Below are 16,056 nucleotides of genomic sequence, written 5' to 3' on the forward strand. Positions count from 1 at the left end.
ATTAGTAAAAAAAAAAAAAGATAAATTAATGGGAATAAGTTATCTTTTAAGGCAGTCATAAAGCAAGTCTACTTCTTTAAACGTAATGAACTCGAGGGTCGTTTGGCTTCCATGGGTTAAACGTAATGAACTCAACAAAGAGAAAGAGATGGAATGAAAAGTAAAACCTTTGATGTACAAAGTTCTTTGGGTGAAACTTTAGTCATCCATGAAAGGCGTAATGAGGTTCAGTAGAAAGGAAAAGTTGAGCAGAAAGAGTTTCTGTAGATCCTACGTGAGATCCAAGCTGTAAGTGAGTGACCTATTCCAAGAGCGTGTCTGATATCTGAAGTTTTCTAGGCCTAGATGACCATTATAGGAGGTTGTGAAAGACTTTTGGAAGCAAGAAAAACCAATGACCAACTTGTTGAAAAAGGAATCGAAATTCAAGTGGAGTGAGAAATGTGAGGAAGCTTTCCAGATTTTAAAGGAGCACTAGTGTGTGGCTCGGGCGATGCCCCGATTGCTACATTGAATAGTTAAAATTTTAGATTTTTCTTGAGCAAAACATTTGATAACATATGTGTATACCATAAAATGTAAAACATCCATCAAGTTCGTCAACTACACAAACACGCAACGTTGTTTCTCATGGAAAATAATTATTCAATTACGCCATCTTACAATTTGTATAATTTATTTTCTAGTGGAACTGAGTGATTCAAATTAATAAGCACAAAATTAGATATGCAAGACATTTATGTAATTGATGCTTATGAGACTTATGACATCATGTTTATTCATGGTTGTCCTAATTCTTTAATTATTATTATTTTCCCAAAATAGATAATAGAAAAATAAAAAGCCACATAAAAATTTAGTTATTTTAGATTTCATGTTAGCATTCATTTATAAATTAATGTGAAGAAACAAATCACAATTGGTTGTTGGTTAAGATGGTAATTAGAGTTATTATCTACACTAGAGGTCTTGAGTTCGAATCTCATTGTAATTGATTTTTGGTTGTCCCTCATATGACATATCATTTGGTGAGTGAATGATGTGGCGCAAAGGGAAGAGTACTACGTGACACATAGATATTTTTCTCAACGCCTTTTAATATATTAGTATAGATTTGACATCCGCACTCGTTGTCGCGTCTGTTGAAACCTTACGAGGCTAATTAACCTACTCATGACCTAAAGCTAGCTGCTATTGTGTTATCTGCAAATATTTGGAGACATTACCTTTATAGGGCAACATGTAAGATCCTTACCGAGCACAAAAGTCTGAAATTTTGGCTATAAGGTCCAGTTGAATCTTGGGGACAACATTGAAAATGAGTATTTCTTTCCACCCTGCAAATGATAGACAAACTAAAATTACTAACGGAATATATGTTGAGAACCTGTGTTATGTATTTTAAGGGTAATTGGGAAGACCACCTAGGTTCGATTGAATTTTCGTGCATCAATAGTTACCATGCGAGCATTACGATGTCACATGTTGAGGCATTGTATGGCAAGAATTGTAGAGGTCCTACTTGCTGGAATGAGTTTAGTGAGAATATTGTATTGAGGACATAATTCGTCGAGAAAGAAATACCCAAAGTTATGCCCTGAGAGGAGTTACGAGGGTGTAACTCGTTTTCTTTAAGAGGGGTAGTATGCGATATAAATTCGCGTTTTTTACCTATTTTTATGGTATTTTTATGCATTTTATACTCACTTTTAGCAAATTATACATGTTAATGCAAGTACATAGATTCTCCGCATAAGAAAAAGGTGTTCATGAGTAACACAAGCAACTTTAAGCTGGCAAAATGTGCACATGAGGGGCACAAGTACTTCTCCAGTAAGAATAAGTTGAAAACTTTTGAAAAATGTGTGAGTTCTTGTGTCAAGTTTCGGGACGAAACTTCTTTTAAGAGGGGTAGATTGTAATCCCCCATATATTTATAAAGTTTATTAATATAATTTTATGAATAATTAATTATATTTAAATTATATTGGTGAATTTTAGTAATAAATATACATATTTAATGTATATTTATTTATTCAAATGCATTTTGAATATTTTAAGAATTTATGCAATCAAAAATAATTTTAGAATTTTATTTTGAAATGAATTTAAATTACGAAAACACGTTTGAATTTGGAAAAAAATCATAATCGGTTTTGGATTCAAACTCTAAATCTCAATTTCTAATCCTAGCCCAAATTGGCAAAGCCCAAAATAAATAAACCCATAATTCCATTCCCACGTTTCAACTTTACGTGAAATCTCAACCTTGCTCTTCACGTGAAATAGAAAAAGAAAAAGTAATAATAATAATAATAAAACTCTCAAAACCTCTCAAAACTGCTCTCCTCCTTCACGTGAAAATTTGTTGCGCCTCCTCCTTGATTGATGCTACTGATGCCGCCGCCACCAACCTGCAACCACCGTGCCTTGCCGCCGGACCAGTCCATCGCCGCCGGTACCTCCTTCATTCCCCTTCTCTTTCGTCCGTCCCCTTCTCTTTTGGTTTCAGTTCTTTTCTTCCCCTAATCGTCATTGTTTGTTCAGCCACACACAACCACCGCGAGTTTTCCTCGCCGCCAGCAGCCGTCGTGAACCTTGTCGTCGCTAGACCGCCGACCCCTTTGCACGGTAGTTCCTCCTCCCCTTTCTTCTCTCCTTCGTTCCTTCTCTTTCTCTTTCGTTTTCTTTTCTTGGTTTCTTATATTGTGCCTCTACGTGTTTGCCCAGCCGCCACCACCTCGATGCCGCCGGTGCGCCGCCGCCGGTGCGTGTGCCGCCCAACCACGCCCTTGTGTCGGCAGTTTCCTCTCTCTCCTCTTTGATTTGGTTAATTTCTTAAACCCTAAGTTAATTAAATGTTTTAAATTATGTTTTAATTATGTAATTTATATTTTATTGAATTAAATGTTTAGTTTTATTATTCAATTACGAATTTCATATTTATATATTTTACATAATTGAATTATTAAATTTCATATTACATAATCTGATTGAAACGAGAATTTGAATTATTTAAAGCGTGAATTTTAAGGTTTTAATATTTTAAATTCATGATAGAATGGTTATGAATTATTAAAATTATTATTTTTATGTTCTAAGCATGATAATTTGGTTTTGGGAAAGCTTTAAACGATTTCATATTGCTGAAAATTTAAAGTATGATGTTTGCGAAGAATTTTCAACGAATTTCAATCACTAATTCAATAATTGTGATGCTAGGAAATCAAATATTCAAGTTTTGATATTGTGAAAGGTTTTAAATATGTTTAGGATGTATTTAGGATGCTTTGTTATAGTTGTGAACGATTAGGAATTGATTGGGAATATTTGTTGGTTATGTTAGGCGGAGAATTATCTGTAGACGACTTTTGAGATTGTTAAAGTGGCATATCAATTTGTTTACACAAGGTACGTACATACCTGTGTGCTTGGATTGTGTGTAATCTGTTGAAACCAAGTTGAAATTTATTGATGAACCTAATTATGTCGGAATTTCATGTTTAATATTGTTGGATGGACATGTTGAACATATGTATTTCGTTACAAGAATTATAACATGTTAGTAGATGATTGATGCAAACATGTTGGATTGGGAACACTAGATTATTTTATATATATTGATTCAGATCGATTGTTCATTGTTCCCTTTTAGTTTTTCACTACTTTATGAGGGTCGTGGACCTTGTTTAGTAAGTTGAAACCTTATACCCATATAGAGGGGTTGATCAGTATTAAAGGAAAGGTTGGATTTAATTGGAATGAGTCTTGTTTGATACCTTTGTGATCACTTACTTAATTCCCAGATAAAAACAGTTGTGAATAAATGTGGATTGTATGCCTTATGTGATTGTTGAGTCATAACAGGGTGTCAATTTGTAAATCATGTAAAGTGAAACTGAGTAGCAATAGCTTTAGACTGTGCATGTCTAAAGTGACGGACAAACATGAGTTGGGGTTCATGGTGGTAGCCCATGGCCTTTATCTCGGACCGGATTGATCACCGTGTCCTATTTTTATTCAAACGTTCATCGATATCGCACGTCACTGAGGTTACGGAGTCGCGCCCGTACCTCGTCTTCCTTAGTGGAGCTTCTAGCTAGAAAACTTGGTCCATTGCCTATTTCAATTAAATAATATTATTGTTATAAAAGTCTAGTCCAGTCTAGCCTAGTCTAGCCAAGTGTGGTCGTCAACTTATCATGTTTTTCCTGCCCTTACTTATGTTTAATAGTATCATGTTAGGATTGTTATTGTTTTAGTATGTAGTACTCAGCCTTGCTGATTACGTGCTTTGTTTGTGTGTGTTGATCATGGCTATGCCTTATTGATCCTGTGATGACCCATCTTTGGTGAGCAGTCTCTAAGGATCAATAAGTGTTGCCATCTACATGTTTGAAGATGATGCATCATTGGGATCGGGATTAGAGAGCCTGTATTTAGTTTTAGTTTTCTAAGTGACTTGGTTTGTTGATTTGGACTTTAAACTTGTCGTACTATTTATATTTCCTTATCTTCGTTGGTTGGTTTTGGGGATTCAGCCTGTAATCGATTATTTATAAACCTAAAGTTAGTTTTATGTTTTCCGCTACAAAATTCTGAATAAGCCGTAACGTTTTCACACGGGCGATAATGCCTTGATAATTCTCTTCGTTTTATATTAAAAGGTTATTTTAGAAAAGAGAGAATTGTCGGGGTGTTACATTTTGATTATTGTGGAACTATGATTTTATTGAACAAGCATGTTGTGATTATTTATGATTGTTGAATTTAATGTCAAGTATGTTGTTCAAGTGTTATATGCATGTATGGGTGTTTCACATGCAAGGGATTATGTTAATGCTATTGTATGTAATGTCTAGCATATTTTGAGCCAAGTATTCATAGCTCGGTGCACCACTTATTCTACCCTGTTTGTAGGGTATGTTTGGGAAGTCTATGTAATTGAATTAAGGATTTTCCGTGCCTAGTCCCCAACCCGCATGTTAATGGGCATGTCATGGAATCTCGATGGTATATTGAGAAGGAACAATGGGAGTAATACCACTTGAGTCTTGTATGTTTGATCACAAGTCCTAATGGATTAAAAAAAAGTGTTGTTTGGTTGCTTGTTGTAATATGCCTTGTGTTGTGTTTTGAGTTCACTTGGTTAGAAAATATTAATAAACGTAAAGTGCAACCAGAACAAGCTTTAAAACTCTTGAAACGTATATACCTTGAGTATGAACAATGGGGGGAGTCTTGCCGGAAAACTTGTACTCCTATTAATGATACAAGACGTTGTTTCATGTCTTTTATGCGCTGCAATTTCGTCGGTATGGTCCGGCAAGTGGTTTATTTTATTATTATATATTTTTGGTGTTTGGTGGGCTCCCAACACCTTTCCTTTAATGGATATTTCTTTTATGCCCGTTCGAAGCTTATTCTTAATTAATCTATGAGTCAATAGTCGTGTCAAGAGTCGAGTGTTGTCTCCATGATTAATTTTTTATTTATATGGCTTTTGCATGTGGATTATTTATTGTGAGTGAAGCATGTTAGATTAGGATTTCATTCTAGCTTGTTCATACTCAGCTTTCGCTGACTTCGTGCTTGATGTCTTTTGGTCATGACCTTCGCCTTAATGACCCTATGATGATCCACCATTGCATTTGCATTGTTGGGGAGTAGATTTTAAATAACAGGTTTTTAGAGATAACTTGGTGGAGAAGTTATCTAGCATGTGGATGTTGAATGAGCGTTGTTTTTCTCCTGCATTGTTTGTTAGGTTATGATTCATATGATATTACATAAATCATGCGGAAACAACCATTAACCCAGGAATACATATTATTTACACATAATCATATAGCATAATTTAGATGCATACTCTTTGTTGCGTGCCCTCCCTAGCTGCGCCCGAACCGAACAAGAACAAGTCTTTAGGACTCCAAGTGTCGTCCCTCCGTAGATAGTCCACAGCACGTCCGGATCCGCCTTAAGATTGACCAACTAGAATCGCCCTTAAGGTACTAGAATTTTCGGCACTTTTGAGCAAGATGTGTGATTGAATTTTTCTCTCAAAAACTCACTTTGAATACTTTGAAACTCGTTATAAATTGTGAACCCAGGCCACATATTTATAGGGGTATGGAAAGGGAATTGGAATCCTATTCAGATACAAATTAATTAAACCTAGAATCCTACAAGAACTCTAATTAATTAATTTATCTAATAGAATTAGGAATTTAATCATTAACCGAACTCTGCATGTTTTAGGAATCGTGCATGAACACAAACACTCACGCACACACACACGGCAGCCACGATGGGCCGCCCATGCGCGTGCGTGCGAGCAGCAGCCCACGCAGCGAGGCCTACGCGAGCTACAAGCCCACGCAGCTCCTGCGCGCGCTGCGCGCGCTGTGCGCGCTGCCTCGGCCTGCTGGGCCTGGCCTTGCGCTGGGCCTGGCGTGGCCTTGGCTGTTCGTGTGGCGCGCTTGGCTTGCTGGGCGATGGCCTGGCTTCGTGCTGGGCCCTCGTCCGGCAGGCCTCGTCCGATGCTTATTCGTACGATACGCTTCCGATTAAATTTCCGATTCCGGAATTCATTTCCGATACGAACAATATTTAATATTTCCGATTCCGGAATTAATTTCCGTTTCGAACAAATATTTAATATTTCCGTTTCCGGAATTATTTTCCGATTCCGATAATATTTCCGATTCTGACAATATTTCCGTTTCCGGCAATATTTCCGATTCTGGCAATATTTCCATTTCCGATAATATTTTCCGATACGTACCATGTTTCCGTTTCCGGCAACATCTACGACTTGGATAATATTCATATTTCCGATACGATCCATATTTCCGTTTCCGGCAATATCATCATTTCCGGAGTATTCATTTCTTGCCTGTGACGATCTCAGCTCCCACTCAAACCAAGATCCGTCGATTCCGAATATTCATAGATGGAGTATTTAATGCCATTAAATACTTGATCCGTTTACGTACTATTTGTGTGACCCTACGGGTTCAGTCAAGAGTAAGCTGTGGATTAATATCATTAATTCCACTTGAACTGAAGCGGCCTCTAGCTAGGCATTCAGCTCACTTGATCTCACTGAGTTATTAACTTGTTAATTAATACTGAACCGCATTTATTAGACTTATCATAGAATGCATACTTGGACCAAGGGCATTATTTCCTTCATTGTTAAACTCTATTATTTTATTAGTCTAGACTACTTAAACTATTTAAACTGCTAGTTAATGGATTTTGGGTTACTTAAACGTTTTGGTTTTGGGACGTTATGGTTCCAATTTGTATGGAGGTCATTAACTACTATTCAATGTTTTGAAAGTTAGTTATTTCCGCTGCGTACTTCTGGTAATAGCCTTAACCGTTATCACGGTGGCGGTAATACTTTAGTAATTCCTTTATTTGAAGTTGAAAATTGGTTTTATAAAGGCAAGAAATTATTAGGGTGTTACACTGGGCTCGGTGGTAGGCTCGGCGGTGGTTCCAATTTTGGGGTGTTGGTTTTGGTGGTAGGATCGATGGTGGACTCAGTACAAGTGTAATAGGTGGAGGTTTGGTGCAGTAAGGTTAGTCAAGGTTGGTAAGAATGGTGGTCAAGTTGTGATGGGAAAGAGAATGGAAATACGTAGGGGGTGGTGGGGAATCAATTTAGAAGGCTTTAGGGGGAAGTGGAAAAAAAGAAAAAGAGGGTAAAGGAAATGATAAATGATGTCCAACAAATAACAACAAAAAGAACCTAATGCTTAGATCTTCTGCCTAAACCGGTAGGCGCAACCGCCAGTCCTCCTCTTTAAACCCGCCGGAGTTGTTTCCATTTTTCTTAGAGACGCGCCCTCTGAATATTCAACTTTTATACCCAACAGTTAAACAAGTCAGATGACCGGTGACTTATTTTACTTTCGGTCAATACCTGAAACATTTTTTAAGTTGTTGTTTTTTTGTTTGTAAGCTTACTTTTAATATTCATCGGCGATTTTTTAGTAATCATCTTAAACACATTTTCGAGGCATTTTTTGAGCCATGATTCTTAGGATGATATTTTAACACGTTTTTCAAGATAACTTTTTAACACATGTGCCACTTTTCTCGATGCAACTTTTGAACAACTTTTTCAAACGACTTTTCGGTATGTAATTCGATGCGATTTTTAAGGCGTATTTTTGACACACTTTATGAAGCCTTAACACGCATGGAAAAAAACACCTTAAAAATATGAAACAAAAAAACACCTCAAAAATAAAACACGTAAATTATATAAAAAAAATGGAGTTTTAAATATGCCCAAAATAATAATAAAAATGGATATTTTTACCTCAAAAATATGTCTAAAATAGCTTATTTTTAAGATAAAAAGGAAAAAACTCAGTAATTACCTGTCACGTTATCACTATCCCACCTCCCATAATTGGTCACATAAAAGTATAGTAACTTGTTTAAAATTGATGGTGTATAATGGTTGACTTATTTAGGTATATTCAAAAGGTTGACTTGCTTTTGCGAACGGTCCAAATGTTGACTTATTCCCATCAATTTTTCCTAAAAGAAATAGAAAATAAATCTTAACACTTCTAAGGTTTAGAAACTATGAATCTCGTTGATTGAAAAACTTTCCCAACGGAATGACATTTCTATAATAATGATGAAAGAAAAGGAGCGCAAGGTAATTTTTCAATGAATCATAGAGTTAAGCCTAATAAAGGGTCATTAACAGAAAAAGAAACTGTCGTTAGAAATAAGTAACTTTTCGTCAATTACTTTTTGTCCTTGGGAACGTAAGCCAAAATTTGAAGCATTGAGGAGAGAAGAACGTAAACTTCAAAAGAGAGAAAAGACAATTGGGAAAAAGAATAAGCAGCTTTTGCCGAATCCATCGACGAATTTTGTTGTCGACGCGAGAACTTGTTGGAGAAAGCCCTTACAACTGAATCTTGTTTGATCAAAATGACGTGTTACAGTATAAGACATTATCCAACCCGCGCGTTTCATATTATCTGATCTTAAGCATTTCATTGTCCAAAATACCATAGTTATCCAAAGTATTTAATGATCAATATCCATGGTAGCACAAACACAAATCCCTACTAAGAACCTAACGAGTGATATCAGAATTGCATGAGAAGAACCATCAAATCGAGTAGACATCAGTTCGTCTATAATGACTATATGTAACGGGGTTAATCACATGAAGAAACCACAATTACAACATTTGAAGTACGTAAGTACTATATACATTACAAAAAATCCTATATGCAGGACAAGTTAATGACACTTAAAATCCTAAAATACTAATATACCCTTTTGTCGATACCCAAACTCCAACATCATATCCCTTTCGTTCTTCTTCCCACTCTTTTCACTCCTAACAAAGACACTCAATTGATAAGAATCTAATTCTCCCTACTTGCTAAAATGTTGCTTGTTGTTCAATGTTGATGGATTTTTCAGAGTTTGCGTTTGGATTGTTTTATAAAAACAAACCGGAGGTGTATTTCTACGTATTGTGTGGTAGTGTTTGTTGCGCTCCGATAGAATTTCCGGAGGTCGAAGTGTGCCTCTGTATACGATTTCCGGAGGTTGAAGTGTAGTTCCGGAAAGGATTTCCGGAGGATGAAGTAAGGCTCCAGACAAAATTTCCGGTGGTGGAACATGGGTTGATCTTTCTTCCGGAGATCAACAGGTGTACCCTCATCTCATCACCACCATCCTCCTCGCTGCCCCCAACAACTCCGTTGTTGCCTTGCCTCTGCACCAAGCAACAAACTAATTTGTTGCTCTTCTCTTGGCCTCCCCACCTGCAACTAGGGGTGTGCACCGATCCAAGACCGGACCGGATCGGACCGGACCGGAACCGGTTAGACCGACGGACCGGAATTGTCGAATTTCATGGACCGAGGACCGGACCGATAAATTTCGGTCTGGTCCGGTCATTGACCGGAAAATTCCAGTCCGGTCCGGGTTTTGACCGATTTGGACCGGTTATTAAGTATTGCGATTTACCCCGGCCCGTAAGATGTTAAATTCAACTTTTCACAATTTCTTTTATACAACTTATACGTTATTCCAAAACCTCACTTTATAAGATTAATATAAAGGACTTAAAATCCAATGGCCAATGAAAAACATCCAAGCTCACTACTGTTGTTTTTACGCGTTGCTCTTCACCATAATTTTCTTCTTTTATCTTAAGCTTGAAAAGTAATGGAACAAAGATCTTACTATGATCGAATAGCGTCAACAAACCTGTCATCATCTTGCTCTTCAGATTTTAAAGCGAACAACACTTTAGCAAGGTAACCCAATGTGTGTTGTTTTTTTAATAAAATATTATTTTATTAAGTATTTTTAAAATAATCCGGGTTTCCGCCCCGTACCGATTTTTTCGGGTTTTACCCGGACCGGACCGGACCGGAAACAAGTATTTTTGAGGACCGCGGACCGGACCGGAATTTTTAGGTTCGGTCCGGTCCGATTCAGGTCTAATTCTGGTCTGGACCGGACCTGTGCACACCCCTACCTGCAACCGCCACCTCACCAAGAGTCCAACACCCAAGCAAGAGATGTTTTTTTATTTTATTTTGATCAAGCAACCGACTAAATCTAGGACAATTTAGGAATAATAAATCTAAATGATATAAAATGATTCTGTATTTAGGGATAATCTATCTATTATATATTACTATATACTAAAAGAGACACCAGGAATGACACATGTCAATTCCTGGGCGATTTTTTCCCGCCAAAAACCAATTTCCCAAAAAAGTGTATCTGTTTCATTTTATTTTTATTCCCTACCTTTTTTTTATATAAACTATTTATGTATGAAAACAAAATTTAGTTTATAAATTATGGCAATAATAGATACGACGGAATAATAATTATTCTAAATTGGTAATATTTTAATCAATTCGCTATATTAATAATGGAAAATATATCACTCAATATTTTAGTCAAATTACCACATTAGCATTTTAAATATGCATATTAGATGAATAAATTTAAACGAGTATGTTAAAAATGTTATAAATATACAATAGTTTGGGAGATATTCATTTAAATATTATGTGAAAAAAAAAAAATCAAAATCCGTGCGAGCACGGGATCTAATCTAGTTCTATCTGTATTTAGTGCCCCCCTTGAAATATCCTCTCATCTGATTGTACTCGGTGGAGGATATCTTCCAGTCTGCAAATCGGGAAGCTTGCAATCACATAGTGGCGGATTGAAAATAACAGGGACTTGATCATGCTTCTTTTTTACCATTCTATTTGTATTTGAAAGAAGCTTTAAGAGGGACAAAGAAACTTTACTATCTCCTACTTATATATTGCGTGCTATATAACTAAGGGTAATGACAGTTGAATTAATCAAAACTATCATTATTATAACATTATAGTCAACACTCATAAGTCACAACATATACATAGCCAGTCCTGCAATAACTGACTTGAAGAAAAAATGATAGGCTATGTAACTATGCTTGTCTAACTCTTTAACCTTTATGGTACAAGACCTCACCAGGCATCCGCCGTGATCACATTGCACGTATGAATTAATAGTTGCTACTAATACATTCCTGTTGTCTCTAACAAAATTGTTTGGCATGTTTCAACAACATGCAAAAAATAACAAACTAGCTTTCAGGTTAAGAAAATATCATGCTGCAGCAGATAGCTTTTCTTCATGCTCATCAAGGTTCAGAACTTCCAGCAACTTAGGCCAGGATTCTGGGATACCTCCTGGGAGGTCAAATTCCAATAATTTACCACGGTTGCGATAAAACTCTTCAAGTGGCTGACTCTGCAACCACAGTTCAAATGCTATTTTAGATACGGGAAATATTATTCAGAGAACATGACAAGAAACAGTAAATAAAAAAGAGAACAAGACGTCCTCAGGAGAAATGGAAGTAAAAACATTAATATAAAACATCACGTCCTATTGAAAAACCTATTCAAATTGAGCCCTATTTTCAGATTCTTTAGTTCCCATTTCAAATTCTTCATCCTAGAATAAGTTCAAGTGAAAGTCCTTAAAATCATTCCTATATGATCAACCAGCATGACCATTCCAAACTTGAGTTCTTTTAGGAAACTAGACCAATTAAAGTCCAACCACAGCAAGATTCCTCAACAAATTAAAAGGCTTTACACATAAATAGAAGCACTCTTACACAACTCACTTCATAAAAGAGAAAAACAATTAACATAAAAGCGTTATAATTAGAAGACGTAAAAAATGTAACGACTACATTCCCTCAGCTTGTTCCTAATTAACTCCTCAATTATGATAGAATTCCAAGTTTCCAAGAATGTCTTAGTTAGCTGTGCTCCTGTGCTACCATCATTTCTCTGCTTTTTAGACTTTTTAATTTGATGAACCTAACAATAAAAACCTTAAACAAATTCAATAATCCAAGAGTGAAGTTGAAATATTACCTTCTCACTATATACAAGAAGCCGTTCTTTCACAACTGCTTCAGTATCATCAGCTCGGGTGATCAGCTTAGAAGCACACTGTGATGGAGGCATAAGTGGAGCCATACTTATTCCGGGCATCCCATTCTCACCCTCGATATTAATAGAGGCGACATTAAAGTTTTTACCACACTGGCCACATATCCTTCTACCAAGGCATTTCTCAATCAAAGCTTGCTCTGGTAGCTTTAAATTAACCACCAAATCTATGTCTGTTACTCCATCCAATATTTCCTGAAAACCGAAACAAGGTGAGAGTGGACCCCAAGGAGAAAAAAAGAATAAAGCACAATACATGATAACTATTCCAATATTATCAGCAAAGAAACAGCAAACAAATTCTCACCAGCAACTTAGCCAAAAAGATTGATGCATGAAAAGCTTAACTCTCATATTCCACGACCGTCATACAAATCAGGTCACTTAAGTTAAAAATTACAAAACAAAAAAGATCTGCAGACACTAAATTTCATAAAACCATTCCATCTCAAATCTTAAATTCCTAACCATGCCAAGCTTGTTGAACTGCAATTATTACAAATTAACAGACCTATGATTGTGTGGGAGAAAGAATTCTCAACCTAGAGAATTAAAATGTCAAATCTTATTGACATTAGCTTTCTGTTAGAAGCTACAAAGCCTTAAGCATTAATGGTACATATCAACTGCATAAAAAATTGTTACCTAAGCAATAACAAATTAACTAAAGAAAAGTAGGTCATGCATAAATGTAACACTTCGCATAATGCTACAAAGTGACACAAACACAATACTCCCTCCGTTCTCGATTAGTAGTCCCTTTTGGAATCTAGTCACTATTTACAATTGAAGAGAATCCTCTAATTTCTTTCCAATACGTAATTCAAAATATATTCACGTGAGATCTTGTTTTGTTCGTCTCAATGTGTAGTTTAACAATATCAAATTTTAGTATTTTTTTAACGTACGTAGTTGGAGATATTTACGTTTTAAATATTGAGTTGAAACGGATGAAAAGGTCAAAAAGGGACTAATATTTAAGAACAGAGGGAATAATATACTCATACAAATATTCTATAATTATAGAAGCATCTAAAATATTGTATCCCAAAATAAGGCGCGCATTAAGTAAATCCTTTTCAGAAAATAAGAGGTATCAACTTCAACACCAAAAAATAGAGTAGGGCGTTAAGTTTAAAATGGAAAGTGCATTAATAATCTAATGGCACGTGAGGAAACAGACAGGAAAGCCGCGTATGTTTACAAATCCTGGCAATTCTTAATGTCTTTAGCTAAAATAGGGAACACTAAACCCATATGTTTATTTTCAAATACAGTACTCCACATTATGAAAAGGGTTGAGTCAACCATTAAGAAGAAACTTACGGCTTGTCTAATTGTACGTGGAAAACCATCAAGAATGAAACCCGATTCACCTCTTGCTTCTCCAGCTTCAAGCCTTTTTGATAATAAGGAAATTATTATTTCATCAGATACTAATTTCCCTTGGTTGACGATTTCAGCAAGCTGTAATGAACAAAGGACAAATGTCAGAAAGACCAAAAGAGCAGGAGGGGGGGGGGGGGGGGGGATGTATTGTTGATATAGCCACACTAAAACAGATGAAAAAGCTAGTAAACCGGCTTTTTGATGTAGTTATAGTAGACAACATCAAATTACAACATTACAACTTCACATAGAATAATCAAGTTAAATTTGGGGACTTTGATCCACAATTAGGAGTCAGGTATGGGTTTCTGCACCAGTTTTGAACCCATAGGCTTAGTATGACAGATACCTAAAAACTCAAAGCTAAGTATGTGTTAGATTGAGAAAACAACCTCCGCCCTCTCTACCCTTATTTTTTCTATATCCTCTCTCTCCTTAATCTTTTTCCTCTATTTCCTTCTCCCATCATTCACGTGGCAGCCCTTACCTACTTGAAGAATTTGGTTGAATTTAGTGGGTTTTGTTTTTCCTCCTCCCCGCCCCCCCAAACCCTTTGTTCAAGATTTTCTCCTTCATTGTGGAGGAACTGGACTTGGTCCCTAAAATTTAGGTTACAACATGCAACAATTGCATCCTAAAGTATTAAAACTGAACGTCTTCTGCAATAAGTCGATAAAAATAGAGAAATCCCTATATATCTTAAAAACATAAGCTTTATAATAGAGGAAGGAATAACAACTCTTCATTCAGAAGTTTAATTACCCCTGAATTTCATTTCAGCATAGCCAAAATCCAATCTTTTTCGTCTAAATAACCCCGGTTCGACATTTGAAAGATAATTACAAAATATCTACTAACCCTTAAACCAACGTAGACCAACCCATCGAATAAAATTCCAAGTTATATCAACAAATCCTCACACAAACAAATACAAAATGTATCCCAAATATTTTAAGTAGTATTATGCTCGTTTGCAATCAAGTCACCCCCTCAGCTCCAAACACACACTACCTATTTTGTGTTCCAAAAAGATAGCTTATTGTGATTTCTAATTTTCCCCCTTTGACAATCGTAATTCACAGTAATTCCCGATTGTTTCATTTGCTACAACAATGAATTAATTTAAATGAATTAATTTGATAAAAACTCGGAATAAAATGAACAAAATTACAAACTTGGAACCAAAAATCAATAAAATGTGTATCGTCAATGAAATCGACTCTATCATGAATACTCGTAAAAACGGAAGACAAGTTATTCAAATAAAAAACATGAAACGAAAATAAAAGGAAGAAGTGGACCTGGTGAGAGAGAGGGCCATTGGAAGAGAGCTCGTGGCGGACGAGATCACCGGTGGCGATATGAGGGACTCCAAGGAGATGGGAAAGGCGGCTAGCGTAAGTGCCCTTTCCGACACCAGGGCAACCCAAGAAGACCCATTGCACGCTCCTGGAGCTCAGATCTGATCTAGAGGAGAGAGATGCGGATGCAGATGCGGAAGAGGAGGCGGTGGCGGTAGTCATCGCCTTCCAAAATGAAGGGACGGCGGATAGCCTTGAGTGTTTGACAAGGCGCGTTACGGCGGCCATTTTTAGGTGAGCTAGAGAAGAGAGAATCGGAGAATGGTGGGAAGAAAAGGTAAATGGCCCCTCCTCTCTCTCTCGGTTGTTGGAGGTTTAGTGGTGTGCCTGCTTCTTTTGGAAAGGTTGAGGAAATTTGGGAATTGGGATATGTGTGCTCGTGGTAGTCGAATATTCTTTGCCTAGGGTCCCATAACGGGCAGCGGCGCAAACACATTCCAGTCAACAAAACGATAAAATAAGAAAAAAGTGAAGTACCATTACTATAAAAACAAGGACTATTAATAATTATGTAAAGTATATATTAATAATTATGTCATATAAATTGTTGAATGCTAATCACATATTTATAGAGTAGGAAATAGAGAATTAGAATTCTACTAGGAAACTAATTACCAATCTTATTAGGAAAATAATTAGTTAGAATCATAGGATTAAATAAACACTAGTGTTTGAATCTAATCTCAACTATCTAATTCTAGTAGAAGTAGGAAAACTATACTTAGAGCCAAAGTTTACTTGACGACTAAGTAATCGGACAAGGCTTGAAG

At 36.4% G+C, this 16,056-nt stretch overlaps 1 protein-coding gene across 1 annotated transcript; it reads right to left on the reverse strand.

Annotated features, from left to right (window-relative positions):
* Positions 1 to 11,383: 11,383 nt before the first annotated feature.
* Positions 11,384 to 15,806, reverse strand: LOC110799886 (adenylate kinase 1, chloroplastic). Its single transcript, XM_022005154.2, has 4 exons — positions 15,227 to 15,806; positions 13,863 to 14,003; positions 12,459 to 12,731; positions 11,384 to 11,820 (listed from the first exon to the last, which is right to left on the reverse strand). The coding sequence occupies exons 1-4, from the start codon at positions 15,512 to 15,514 to the stop codon at positions 11,677 to 11,679; spliced, it is 846 nt and encodes a 281-aa protein (XP_021860846.1). The 5' UTR covers positions 15,515 to 15,806; the 3' UTR covers positions 11,384 to 11,676.
* Positions 15,807 to 16,056: the final 250 nt, after the last annotated feature.

Source organism: Spinacia oleracea, chromosome 2 (assembly GCF_020520425.1).
Source record: "Spinacia oleracea cultivar Varoflay chromosome 2, BTI_SOV_V1, whole genome shotgun sequence".
Taxonomy (NCBI): domain Eukaryota; kingdom Viridiplantae; phylum Streptophyta; class Magnoliopsida; order Caryophyllales; family Amaranthaceae; genus Spinacia; species Spinacia oleracea.